Source organism: Coptis chinensis, chromosome 1, assembly GCF_015680905.1.
Source record: "Coptis chinensis isolate HL-2020 chromosome 1, ASM1568090v1, whole genome shotgun sequence".
Lineage (NCBI taxonomy): Eukaryota > Viridiplantae > Streptophyta > Magnoliopsida > Ranunculales > Ranunculaceae > Coptis > Coptis chinensis.
In genome coordinates, this window is record NC_141456.1 from 29,658,739 (window position 1) to 29,672,036 (window position 13,298).

Below are 13,298 nucleotides of genomic sequence, written 5' to 3' on the forward strand. Positions count from 1 at the left end.
GATCGATATAATTTTGGTGATAATAAGTTTTGGTAGAGAAGATCGATCTAAATTTGGTGATAATGAGTTTTGGTAGAGAAGATCGATCTAAATTTGGTGATAATGAGTTTTGGTTTCGGTCAATTTTTTTTCCCCAAATTACCCTCATTGTTTTCCCGTGTTTGGAAAGTTAGATTTGAGAATTGATTTTTAGTCATATTCGTTGGATTGGAAACAGACAAAGGGATGGGATTTGTTGTGCCTATAATTTGTTGTGCAAAAGGGTACATGAATAATGGTTATTCCCTATATGTCTTTTTACTTCCACATGCTCGATAGTTCCACAGTTGTTAGTTGCCACGAGATCTCACATTCCACGGCATCGAGTTGTCGCGAGATCCCACAATCCACAGCATCGGGTTGTTGCGAAATCCCACATTCCACGACAATGAGTTGCCACAGAGAATTTTTTTGTTATTTTTTTTTTTCACTTCAAATTTTGAACACCGTGACATACGGATACCTCATCTCTTTATTTAGAACTTCTTCATACGCTCCAAGAACAACGCCAAACCCATGAAAAAAATATGCACAATCGAGGCATATATAGTCTTGCTATCTAGCAAAAAAAAAATTCATACGCTTTAAGAAAAACTTGTCATCAAGTTGATGAAGAAGAGTTTTGGTAATTAATACAAGCAAAGACTCCATTTTGGTGAACATAACTATTTCGCGGCAACTGACTTTTTTTGCGGTGGCTATAAAAAAAAAATTAACAAAAATGGACTCACGACAACAACCTTCTATGGATTTGCCATCTCGCGGCAACTATTTGTTGTGGACATTATCTTTTCGCGACAACTTCTTGTCTCGAGTGATTTTTTATATGATTAATGGAAAGGTGTGAATACTTTGGAATTGGTCAAAGGCCAATCCCATAAATTGGGTGTAAATACGATGACCTAAATGCCGAAACCGATTTCGATGTCGGTACAAAGTAGTAGCAAAACAAATACTCCCAAGACTACCAGATACTTACGCTGAAATAAAAAGTCCAATATACCCCCACCTCCTTTCTCTTTCACGAACTAGTCCTCTCTTCTATTCTTTTCTGTCTCTTATCTCATCTTCACAATCAATTCCCTCTTAATTCTTCTAAAGGTAAGTTTTTTTTTTTTGATTAATAATAAACCTTTATTATACCAAACGTAATGTACATAACCCTAATACATCATAAAGGACTTGCATATTTACAACCATTGGGGGATCATGCCACCACACCGACGAGAAAGGCGGAAGGAAAGACAGATCTCGAGCAGGTCCAGATGAAAAGTGTACATTGGACTGACCTGCCAGACTAAAATTCTTTACTTGATGAGCTGCATGCGAAGCCAGTGCATCTGCAGCACCATTTGCTTCCCTATAAACCCAACTGAAGTGCACTTCGTGGAATTTGCGCAGCACTAACTTAATCTGAATAATAATTCGAGCTAGTAACCAGTTACAATTCAGGATTTCATCCTTTAAAACTTTATAAAGCAATTGAGAATCTGTTTCTACCTCCACATTCCGATATCCCGCTTCTACCACAATTTGGAGTCCATATAAGAGAGCTACAAATTCCGCTTCATTACTGGTTGCGAAGAAAATTGGAATCGAAGCTCCCATAATGAAACGACCCGCAGCATCCCTGAGAATACATCCTCCCCCTGCAGATCCTGGATTCCCAATAGAAGCCCCATCTGTATTCAGTTTAACCATGCCTGCATTTGGTGGAAACCATTTAATATATACAAGCATTTGTTCTTTATGCTTTTGACGGAACATGACTTCCATAACCAAATTGTATGTGTTTCAACGCCTCGTGGATGTATCGAGACGGATGCGGACGCTTACCTTGAAACCTTGTTTCATTTCGCGCGATCCAAATAAACCACAAAACCCCAACAAAGTAGCAGCACTGTACTTCCCCATTTTGCCCTGTCCTTATATATTTTAATAAACATAATAACTGGTCCTTAAAACTACCAACATTCATACTCTTCTGATCAACAAGGCCACTAAAATTTGTGCCACACCAAATAGCTCTAGCAAAGGAACACTCAAAGAAAACATGATTTTGAGTTTCAGTAAAGCTCTCACACATTGTGCATTCTGGATAAACTTGAAAATGATGAGATGCCAAAAAATCCGTTGTTGGGATGACACCTTGCAAGCATTGCCATATGAAAAATCTTTGTTTGAATGAGACTTTCATCTTCCAAACCTGTCTATAAAAATTGTTATCCCGATCTAAAGTGTCTGTTGGTGTAATCAACTGAATGCAACCATTATATGCAGACTTCACCGAGTATTCTCCATGGTCCTCCCATTTCCAGATCAAAGTATCCTTCTCATTTGGTGTTAAAATTATCGAAACAATTCTTTCGACATATTCTACAGGCCAAAATTCATTTAACCTCTCCCAGTCCCAAGTATTAGTGTCCATGTTAATGAAGTCGAAACAAAGCTAAAAGGGATACCAAGTGGTTTCCCAGAATTTCAGGGCAAATCCTCGGTATGTGGAATCCATTTTTCCTCCCATGCGTTAATAGAAGTACCATTACCCAGTTTCGAGACCGATCCAGCATTGAGAATGTTTCGTGTTGCACAAATGTTTTTCCACATAACAGATGAATTAGATTTGACTTCTGCCATCAAAAACCTGGAGTTGTGAAAGTACCTCTGTTTCATTTGATGTGCCCATAAAGATGTGGGATTGAAGATCCCATCCTTTCTTTGCCAAGAAAACATAATTTTGTAATCAGAATTCCTTGATGCCCAAATCCACCATTATTCTTTGACATACATGCTACCCTCCACGGAAAATAATGTAGTTTCCTTGTCTCGGTGTATGACCCCATAAGAAAGATCTTCGGATAATCTCCATTCGATCCGGGATCCGTCGCGGGTAAAATTGTACAGACATCATATGAGTAGGCGGTGAAGATAAAACTGAATTTACTGAGTAAGTCGGCCGACCTTTTAGATAAACAATTCGTTTTCCACCCTGCCAGTTTCCTTTGAAATCTTTCCAAAAGAGGAGAAAACCTTTGAACTCTACCCTTGCCTCGTTAAATGTGGTACTCCCAAGTACAATTGGCGGGGACCGAAGTCGACGGCATCATGAAACTTTTTCTCAAAAGTAAACGGACCTTCGATGCAATTTGGGGTGATGAATTATTTGCGACTTGGTTCTATTGATAGTCTGACCTGAAACTTTACAGTACTCCTTTAGCAGATTGTTCAAATGATGTTGCTCCTCAAATCAACACTTACCCAAGACTAAAAGATCATCCGCATACATTAAGTGAGACACCGGCTGACAGAATCTGCCCAATTTGCAACCATGTATAAGCCCGTCTCTGTTCATTTTCAAGAAATTCAAAGATAGTAGCTCTGAACATAAGATAAAAAGATAGGGCGACAGGGGATCACCCTGTCTTAGTCCTCTAGATGGCTTAAAAAAACCATGTGCAGCACCATTGAGTAACACCGAATAAGAAACATTCTGAACACAAAACATAATCTTGTTAATCCAATCCACCGGAAACTCAAACTTTGCTAGCATCACCCGCAGAAAACTCCATTCAATTTTGTCATAAGCTTTTCGCATATCAATCTTCGAGCAAAATATTTAGCTTTTCGTTTCCCATGCCCTCTTATCTTATGATAAAATTCATTTGCAAAACAAAACATTGTCATGAATACTACGCTTGGGTAAGAAGGCAATCCGAAATGGACCAATTATTCTTTGCGGGGATAGGTCTCAATCGATTGACAATAATCTTAGAGATAATTTTATAAACCACATTTGTCAAACTGATTGGCCGAAAATGTTCCGGGAGAGAAGGATTCATGATTTTTGGAATTAAAGCAATGAAGGAATGATTTATCTGCAGGGAGAAAGAGCCCGAAAGGAAAAAAGACTTTACTGTTGCACTTACTTGATCCCCCACCAAATTCCAAAAATGCTGGAAAAAAAATGCCTGATATCCATCCGGTCCTGGAGATTTAAAAGGCTTTAGATGCTTCAGAGCAGTGACAATTTCATCAGTATCAACTCCTTTTAACAGATTTGATTTTTCTGCTTCGTCAAGTGATGGGGCTGGAACATTGAAAATCTGAGACAGAAGATCAGGGTCCGAAGTAGTCATTGTGTCTTCAAAAAAAGCACTGAGCCTATCCCCTATCTGTCGCCGTTCAGTTAAAATGGCACCATTAGTATCTTTGATTGAGTGTATGTAATTCCTTTGTCTACGACAATTTACCATATTATGATAGAACCTCGTATTCTGTTCTCCAAATTGGAACCAATCCAGACAAGCTTTCTGCCCCCAATGATTTGCTTTCTGTACGAGAATATCATTATGTTCCTGCATCAATTCATTCTCCACCCTGAATAAATCATCTCGTTATGGATTTGTGATTCTCTATCAAACGTTGAATCTCACTCGACCTCACGTAAAAACACCCAACTTATGTTCCACATCTCCAAAAACATGTTTATTCCACCATCTTAAATTTTCTTTACAATTTTGCAGCTTCTTACATAGTACAAAAGACGGAGAACCTTGCAACTCCTTGTGAAAAGCATCTCTTATCTGTTCCTGACACCCATCATGTTGCGCCCACATTATTTCAAACCTGAACGGCCTTCTAATCATAACCCGGTCTTGTAGCAATTTTAAAATCAGAAACTTATGATCAGAACTGGTGGCCAACTCATGATGAACTCTATAGCCAGAGAATCTTGAACGCCAACCTTCATTTGCCATCATTCGATCAATTCGTTCCCATATTCTGTGCCTCCCATTCTGTTTATTTGTCCAGGTGTAAATACTACCAACAAAACCTAAATCAAACAGCTCACAATCATCAATCATATCTAAGAAAAACCTCACTTTAGGATAATTAAAAGGTTTTCCCCCACATTTTTCCTCTGGACAAGTTATTTCATTAAAATCTCCTATGAGCAACCATGATTCATTATTGTTGGGCTTAAACATAGTAAGAAACGGGGCCACCGTAATCTCCTAACACAAGATTTAGCATTACCATAGACACAAGACAAAAAGAAACATTCCTTTACACCATTCACTTGTATGCGCTATTTTACGTTGAATGAACCAGAATCATACATCAAAACATCTACAACCACGATTTTTCCCAAAAGATCCACAAACCACCGGACAAACCACGACTTGGAACTACAAAAGACTTCGAAATCTCCTAACCTTTTAATAAGTCCGACTCCTTTATCTACGAACACTTAGTTTCCATAACAAACATAAAGAAAGACCTCGCAACTCGATTTGTTTTTCAGCTCTTCCATCATCGGCGGCCCACTCCCTCGACTGTTCCAAGCTAGTAGACTCATGGAATCCTTGGGGTCTGCTTACGGCCAGGACCCTTAACCGACTGAAGCTTTTTGCCTTTCCCAGCAGAATTCTTGTGCAGTATGTTTGGGCGTTCAACCTCCACCTCACCTTCATCATGAATAGGAGTTTTCTTCTTGATTCGCGATCCGCCTCAAAGAAACTTTCAACTAGTTCATTGGCGATCTCCGATCATGTATCATCTTATCCTTGGCTGCAACCCCTTGTGATATCTCTTGTCTTTTATAAGAGTAATCATCGATGAAACGACGATTATGTAACCGAGCCAAATCAATGAAATGAATCTTCTTAGTGTCGGTTGCTATATGAGCAAATCCAAAGGTATTCGAGTTCATGCAGAGGATGAAAATTATTGAACTCCATTTGAGTTGAAAAACCCAGTTGTCCAGGGTTATGCGCTTCCACTGCAATAGGTAGGTGATCATGTGGAATATGGCATCCAGGTTCATTGCTAGGACCCTCATGCACAGGCAGTTGAGGTGACGAAATATCAATGATCATGGGAGCTTTTAAATGTTCAGCAGCTGTGCGCTTTGAATTAACCGATGAGTCAGCAACATTTGTGATCATCGGAAGAAAAGGTTGGTTTAGATCAGGGTTAAACATCAAGGAGAAGCCTGAAACAATTCTCTCTCCAAATGGTTTTGGAACAATGCGAGTTTTGGAAGAGTAAAATTGAAACCTTTGTCCTCCCCGGAGAAACTCGAACTTCAGTCCCCTGAATATCTTCAGTTACATTACAAGCTGCAAAATGATGTCCAATGAAGCCACATTTAAAACAGAAAACTGGGAGATACTCAAAAACAAACGATATCCAGTCAACTCCATCTATGGATTCCGGTATGAGAAAGCCAGGGGGAATTGGTGCATGAACATCCAGCACCACTTTAACTCGAACACAATTAGGCTGCGTTTCCGTCTTAGGATACAACTCTAGGAATTTGAGATCAGACATATCAAAATAACCAGATTCCACCAAATTCCCCTCAATAATCTCCTTGTCCAAATAAGCCTCAGGATAGTTATGCAACTGCATCCACACATAAAACTTGGAGAAATTTAAGTCCTTGGTTTCATAGAAGTCCATCCATGAGATAATCTGAAAAATGTGTTGTGCGACAATCCAAGGCTGCCCCAGCCAGGTCGCCACCCACGTTCTGAGACTCCATCCGGATTTGATATATTTCCCCTTTGTACAGACTCATGTTTTCAATCTTGAAAGGGTACCATGCTTTTTCAAGAGCTGATTTTACAGTTGTCATATTCAGTCTGCCATCTAGAACACGACCAAACAGAGTGGACTTATTATAGCCTACATAAAGACTCTTCATTTTGTCAGAGCTGGTTATCATTGGTGGTTCAGTATAAGGCATCCTCATCTTGGCAGCAAATTCCATAGATAGAAGTTCAACAGAATTTGGGTGCTTGGTGGAAGACAGAACCTTGTTTGTGGTAGGGATCATGTAAATAAGGAAGTGAAGGATCTCTATTTGAAGAAGTGTGAAGAACCCATAAGCTGCCGATAACCTTATATACAGCCCAAATTCAAACACAATCCCTTCACAGTCAAGTGGTATCAACACCACCTCATCACTTACCCATACATACAAGTCCATCTGTATGCATAAAACCCCAAAATCTATCCATAATCTCCATTTTATGAAACTAATCTGCCAAATGGCAACCTCATCTATCCTTAGACCATCATTGCCCATTGAGCTCATAACCCGTACTAAGCCAGAGAAGAGTATAGATTAAGACAGACATCATCACAAGTAAACTCAGCCAAATCCTGTTTAGAGCACATAAAGATTTGAAACCCAACAATGCAGGGGAAAAACTCCACAGAGAAGTCGTGCATTATACGTTAAATATCAGCCAATTGCAAGAGAATAACAGAATCACTGTTTCTAAAAAGAAGTAAACCCCCAATGGAAGTTCTGAACCCACATGCAAAAACTTATATATTGGAGATAGAGAGCACGAGCATTAAGCCATAGCCACAGTTAGGCAACCTAGAAACGATATGACCACCAGCCAATAAGAAAAAACTAAACCACATGCAGAATCTGGTATGTTTGATATAGAACACGAGCATTGAGCCACAGTCACAACAAAGCCAATCAAGATAAGATGATATAACGTACCAATGAGATCGTCATTTCTGAACCCGACAATGTTTGCATTGTAGGATTTTACCAAGAATATATGGACGTATAGAAAGGTGGGCTATTATTGATCATGGGCTTGTTAAGAAAATAAATAATGTAGGCTTAAACTTAAACTTAAAAGGCGATGGTTTGAAAGGTGGAATATCTCCTCAACCAAAAGTTAGACCGATATATTGTTTTGAAAGGAGAAGGTGTAAGGAAATTTTTCGGTATGATTAACGAGTTTGAAAAGCCGTTCTGAATTTGGGCTAAATTATTGATAGTGGAGAATTTGGAATCTGTGAAAAAATGATTTGGAAATTTGGGCTAAGATCTAGATAAAGGCATTTAGGGATGTGTATTATAGCAAAGAGGAATTTGAATTTGAGAATTAGGGATTTGAGAATTACGGTCCTGAATTACGATGTTAAGACAACAAAAATAGAATAAAAGATTGAAACTACCAATTCTTTTAAAAACAAATTCATATTATTTTTAACCTTCTATGCCACACAATATATTTCAGTAAAAATTTGGTTTATAATAATTGTAATTGTAATTATAAGTTAAAAAAAAATATATATATGCCCAATTAAAATTTTGGACCTTTTTGAGTAAAGGGGCTGTTTATTTTGTCAATATCAGTGTTCTAAAAAACGGCTTAGGCCCTAATCGGTTGATAAAACGGTGGACCGTTTAATCGGGACCAGGAGGCGGATTAATCGCCCTAATCGGTTTCGTTTTTTTGGCCCAATTTGTTACAAGCCCAATTTAAATTTAGAAACAAGCAATCGGGATCTTCTTCAACAAACAATCGGGGTCTTCTTCTCAGTCAAGAACTCAAGATCAGCAACCCATTTCGGTATGTATTTCTTCTCTCCAATTCTGGTCTCTCTCTTTTTTTCCTTCTCTTAGCAATCCAGCAACCAAATAAATTTATAACAATCCTCACAACACGTAAACCATGGCGCGAACTGACAGATCCCACCTTTCCTTTCAACGAAGCATTAGTTCGTCTCAAGCGTAATCTCAATTACACTCTCATAGTATTACTTATCCTGTTCCAGAGAAAAAAATAATAATTATACATATAATCATATATATTTAAATAAAACCGCCTAGCCCGTCTAGCGTTTTTTTAGAACATTGGTCAATATGTCGTTTGTGAATTTTGTAGGTAAGAAGAAGAAAAGATGACTACTGCAGCTAGACCAACGTGGGCACCGGCTAAAGGTGGGAATGAACAAGGTGGTACTAGGATTTTTGGTCCTTCACAGAAGTTTTCTTCTAGGGATATTGCTTCTCACACCACTTTGAAACCAAGGTACATTTTTTTATACTAGTCTATTTTTTCTACTTAATTTAATGTTGTTGTGTTGTATGGAGATAGTAATGGATTGAATTTTGAGAGTGTTGTATGCTATCCCTTATGAGTAGTGAAGAGCCCCTTGACTTGCCCCTTAACATCTGGTGTCGTTTTAACTAGAACTGTACAACTAAAATAAGGATTTGGTTTGGTATTTCAGGTTTGTGTGGAGTCCAAATGTCGTGAATGATTACAAAATTCATTAATTGACGTATTTGGCTTAGCCAAGTATAGATGTTTTAGTGGGAAATGGTTTAATATAGAGAGGTTTTGTTTTCCAATGAATGAAAGTCTTATGAAAATTAAAGCAATATTTTAAGAGAGAAATCCTATGTATAAGTGTAGAACAAGATGGTTGAACGTCATGTATATGAGTCAAGACCTTGGCTTTTTAGAGAATCCCGACTTATAACGAAGTCAGAAATTTTGGATACTTATTAACTGGTAGTGAACTCAAAGAGGTGGCACACGTGAGGGAGGGCCTTTTCCAGATTGGTTGGATAGGAATGTATCCCAAAAGTTCTGAGTTTTAGTTCCACATCGAGTAGGAACTTGTTCCTGATCCCTGATATATAGTAGCACATACTAATGTTGAGGTCTTTTTGAGAAAGCTCCACACCCACGATGGGTTCTACTCTTGTGGCTAAGTGGGGTCACTATTCAATAATTGCTCACAAAACGGTATTAGAGCTGAAACCTACTCGTGCCTAAGGTGGTGAGATTTTTATATCTCCTCATTGGTAAGGAAGTTGTTCTCGATCCAAGATTTATAGTAATGAGCTATAACGTACTAATGTGGATACCTTTTTGAGGAAAAGTCACAGTCGTGTGACAGCTTCGGGCCTTGGGTAGCCAAGTGGAGCCAATGTCGGAATAGCAGTATGGGCTGGATCCCTACTTTCTATCACTGTTTTTGTATACGGATCTTACAGTTAAAGACACTTAATGCAGCGGTCTGCAATTTTCTGTTGTTTGGGTTTGAGATATTCTGACAAGTTATATATCAAACTGTAAGATTTAAGATTAAATAAATGATTTGATGAGCTAGTAGACTATGTTAGTGTTGACCCAAAGTGACAGTTGGGTTGTGCATAATGACACACTAATGAGTATTTAAGGTTTTAATATGAAGGCAATGGCATTACAAGAAATTGGAAACATAAAGGATTGCCACCTTTAAATTATCTTAGGAATATGATGAAACTGAAAACACCAAGTATCCTTGAAAGACATTTTGTCCAGAAGTAACCTGGGATAACATATTTTTGGGTTTATTTGTCATCTCTATATTGACTTAGGAATTGATTACCCTTGATATGATGATTAAAAGTGGATAAAGATTGCACTATGCCAAGGGAAATGATGAGCTTCTTTGATGGAACCTAGCCTCCTTTCTTCCTCTTCATTATGAAATTACTAGATACCCTTAGTTTCCATGTTCAAAACCGAAGGATATGAGAGTATGAGACTTAATGGCGGTGTAGAGAAGAGAAGACACAAAGTTTTGGCTATGCAAGTAATACCTGAGAATTGATCCTTTCTTATATGCCTGCTATGGAGCTCCCCCTGCTTCCAAAGTAATGAGTAAGGGTCAACATTCTCCAATCATGTCGGCTGCTGACCTGAAAAATATCATAGAATCTCCGACCGTTGTACTCCTCCTGGCTACACCAACTGCGGAATCCTTAATACCAAGCGTCTCACTGTTTATTGCATAAGCATGTTTGCTAGATTTATCACTTTTATGTTTAATATCATAGTGGACAAATGCAAATATATGACGACTGTACTGCTGTTTTTTAAAATGAACAAAAGAAATTATCACTGATTGATGCACTTGCGTAAGTTTGATGGATTACATCTCACCTGATACAAGCTTCTTGGACTCTCACTGTGGATACTTATTTTGATTTGTTTAATTTATTAGTATAATTATTTAAAATGCCTGTAAACATAAATTTGTAACCGCCCATTGTGCACCACTAGGATAGTTGCACATATGCTGATGAAATGTCAAAATGTCATATCTGATATTGCTCTTACTCATTTGCAGAAAGGAAGGACAGGACACCCAGGATGAGGTGCAGAAAAGAAATCTCCGGGATGAGCTAGAAGATCGTGAGAGGAGACATTTTTCTTCAAGAGGTAATTAACTTTATCTATGTAACTGCAATCACCCTTCATGTTATATACTTGTCTAGTTTATTACTTGTTCACATTTTTCAACCTGATTTCTTTAATATTTTAATTAGTATTATGTTTCTTTAATATTCCTTTATTCTTGATGCTGCTTGTGTTTGGTTGCAGATGATAGAGATAGAAGAAAGGGAACAAGTTCCAGCCACTTGCTTCTGGAAGGTGACCAAGCATACTACACTTTCTACCTTAACGTATTTATTACATTTGTCATTTGAGTAGGAAATTTATAATTGCTAAGCATTGGGTTCAATTTTAGGAGCGAAAAGGGACACTGAAGACCGTATCTTTCCACGACCTGATGATGCTGATGATTCTGATGTGGATGTTAAAAGTGATGAAAGGTACTATTTTTTCTGTTTTATAAAGTTATGGGATGCAACTGTATGTTGGACTTACTGTAGTGGTTTACGACATAGTCCTATCTAAATGCATGATGTTCAATGCTGTTAATATGAGTGATGAATAATTACGCTATGACAATTTGTAGTATAACTTTTGCATTATAGATTTCTTCAGTTTTTTCATAGGTTAGATTTCCTCTTTGATAAGGAAACTTGTACACTAGAGCGAATACTTTCTATGATAATCAGTGCCCTGGTCTTTCCTTAAAACTGAAATTTCTGCGTCAGAACAAAATCTATTAGTTGCAGCTCCTGTAGAGACGTAGAGTGTAGATAGTCTAGATGTGCATCGGTTGCAATAATAAGGTTTCTATCTGCTATAGAAAGTTAGAATTAATGTTAGGTTCTTCTTTACATTTTGTTGGCTTGTACTTTACCTCTGCAAGTAAATTGGGGTTTTGAGAATGACAAGATTTTAAATAAATATGTGGAGTTGTTTCTCTTTCCTTCGTTGCTATTGCAGTCCATCATTACATATGTAGGTCAGAATATGCAATAAGTCACAATAACTATAATAAAAAAATATAACTATACTTGCACCAAGTCTGTTACTTTGGATTTTATGTACTTGAATATTTTATTATGATTGGAAGTTAATGTGTTGTTTTTTTTGGGTATTGTTTTTTTTCGGTAGTGATGATGATGACGATGAAGAGGATGATACTGAAGCTCTTTTGGCTGAGCTTGAACGAATGAGAAAGGAAAAGGCTGAGGAGAAACTTCGGAAGGTTAGGTTTCCTCCAGCAAACTGTTATCCTGGTTTGATCAAGTCAAAAGATTCTTGTGTCAGATTTCCAAAAATTTCCAAAATTTGTTTGAAATGTTTCTCTAGTAATTCAAAATGAATCATCTGCAAAGATTTTCTAATATGCAAAAATGTGGTCACCCTTTCACTAGTATCTAAGTTATCACTTTCCGATATTTTCACAGCGAATAGAACTGATGTTCTTGTGTTTAGTGCATTGAACTCTTGTTTCTATACGTGCCCAAGTCCTATCACATTTCAGCTTTATGACCATGTAATATATAACTTGGGTGTTTTGTATTGCCTCAGGAACGACAACAACAAGAAGAAGAGCTCAAGGTTAAAGAAGCTGAACTCGTTCGAGGCAACCCTTTGCTTAATAATAACACATCGGCCCACATTGTAAAAAAGAGGTTAGTGGTCTGCGAATTGAATCTACATCCAGTTTTGTAGCTAAAACTATTATATATAGCATCTTGATGATCTCTGTGTGTTCAGGTGGGACGAAGATGTTGTTTTCAAGAATCAAACTCGAGGTGAAACCAAGGCAACCAAGAGGTTCATTAACGACACCATCAGAAGTGACTTCCATCGCAAATTTCTCCACAAGTACATGAAGTAACTCTACTTAATCCAATGTAATGCCAGCAGGACAATTGCTAGAGCAGAACCTTTCGTCTATGTAAGATGTGATGATTGATGCCAATGGGCATCTCATTGTGCTTGTTAACGTTTATTTATTGTTGTAACTGGAAATAGCCTTTTGCTACATTTCAGATATCTTTTGCAGTTTGATTGCTGCACGCAAGAAATGCTTGAATTGTTGGCAAGTATGCATTAAACCAGCGTTTGAATATTGGAACTAGAAATAATATTATAAATTGTGCATGTCAATATCCATACATATTTGTAGAATGGAACTTTCATCCCAACTTAAAATGGTTGTAAGGTGTATCTGAAATCAAGTCTACCAGGAATAACTGTGTCGAAATTTCGGCGAGAAAATCAGCAGTATTGGTT

At 37.7% G+C, this 13,298-nt stretch overlaps 1 protein-coding gene across 2 annotated transcripts; it reads left to right on the plus strand.

Annotated features, from left to right (window-relative positions):
• Positions 1 to 8,169: 8,169 nt before the first annotated feature.
• EMB2769 (Cwf15 / Cwc15 cell cycle control family protein) lies at positions 8,170 to 13,166 on the plus strand. 2 transcript variants are annotated; one of them, XM_086598293.1, is made up of 8 exons: positions 8,170 to 8,429; positions 8,745 to 8,891; positions 10,987 to 11,078; positions 11,241 to 11,291; positions 11,389 to 11,473; positions 12,168 to 12,261; positions 12,588 to 12,691; positions 12,777 to 13,166. In XM_086598293.1, the coding sequence occupies exons 2-8, from the start codon at positions 8,761 to 8,763 to the stop codon at positions 12,898 to 12,900; spliced, it is 681 nt and encodes a 226-aa protein (XP_086454419.1). In that variant the 5' UTR covers positions 8,170 to 8,429; positions 8,745 to 8,760; the 3' UTR covers positions 12,901 to 13,166. The 2 variants fall into 2 exon arrangements, with proteins under 2 accessions (XP_086454419.1, XP_086454423.1); XM_086598297.1 differs by having other exon boundaries at positions 8,402 to 8,590.
• The last annotated feature ends 132 nt before the right edge of the window (positions 13,167 to 13,298 follow it).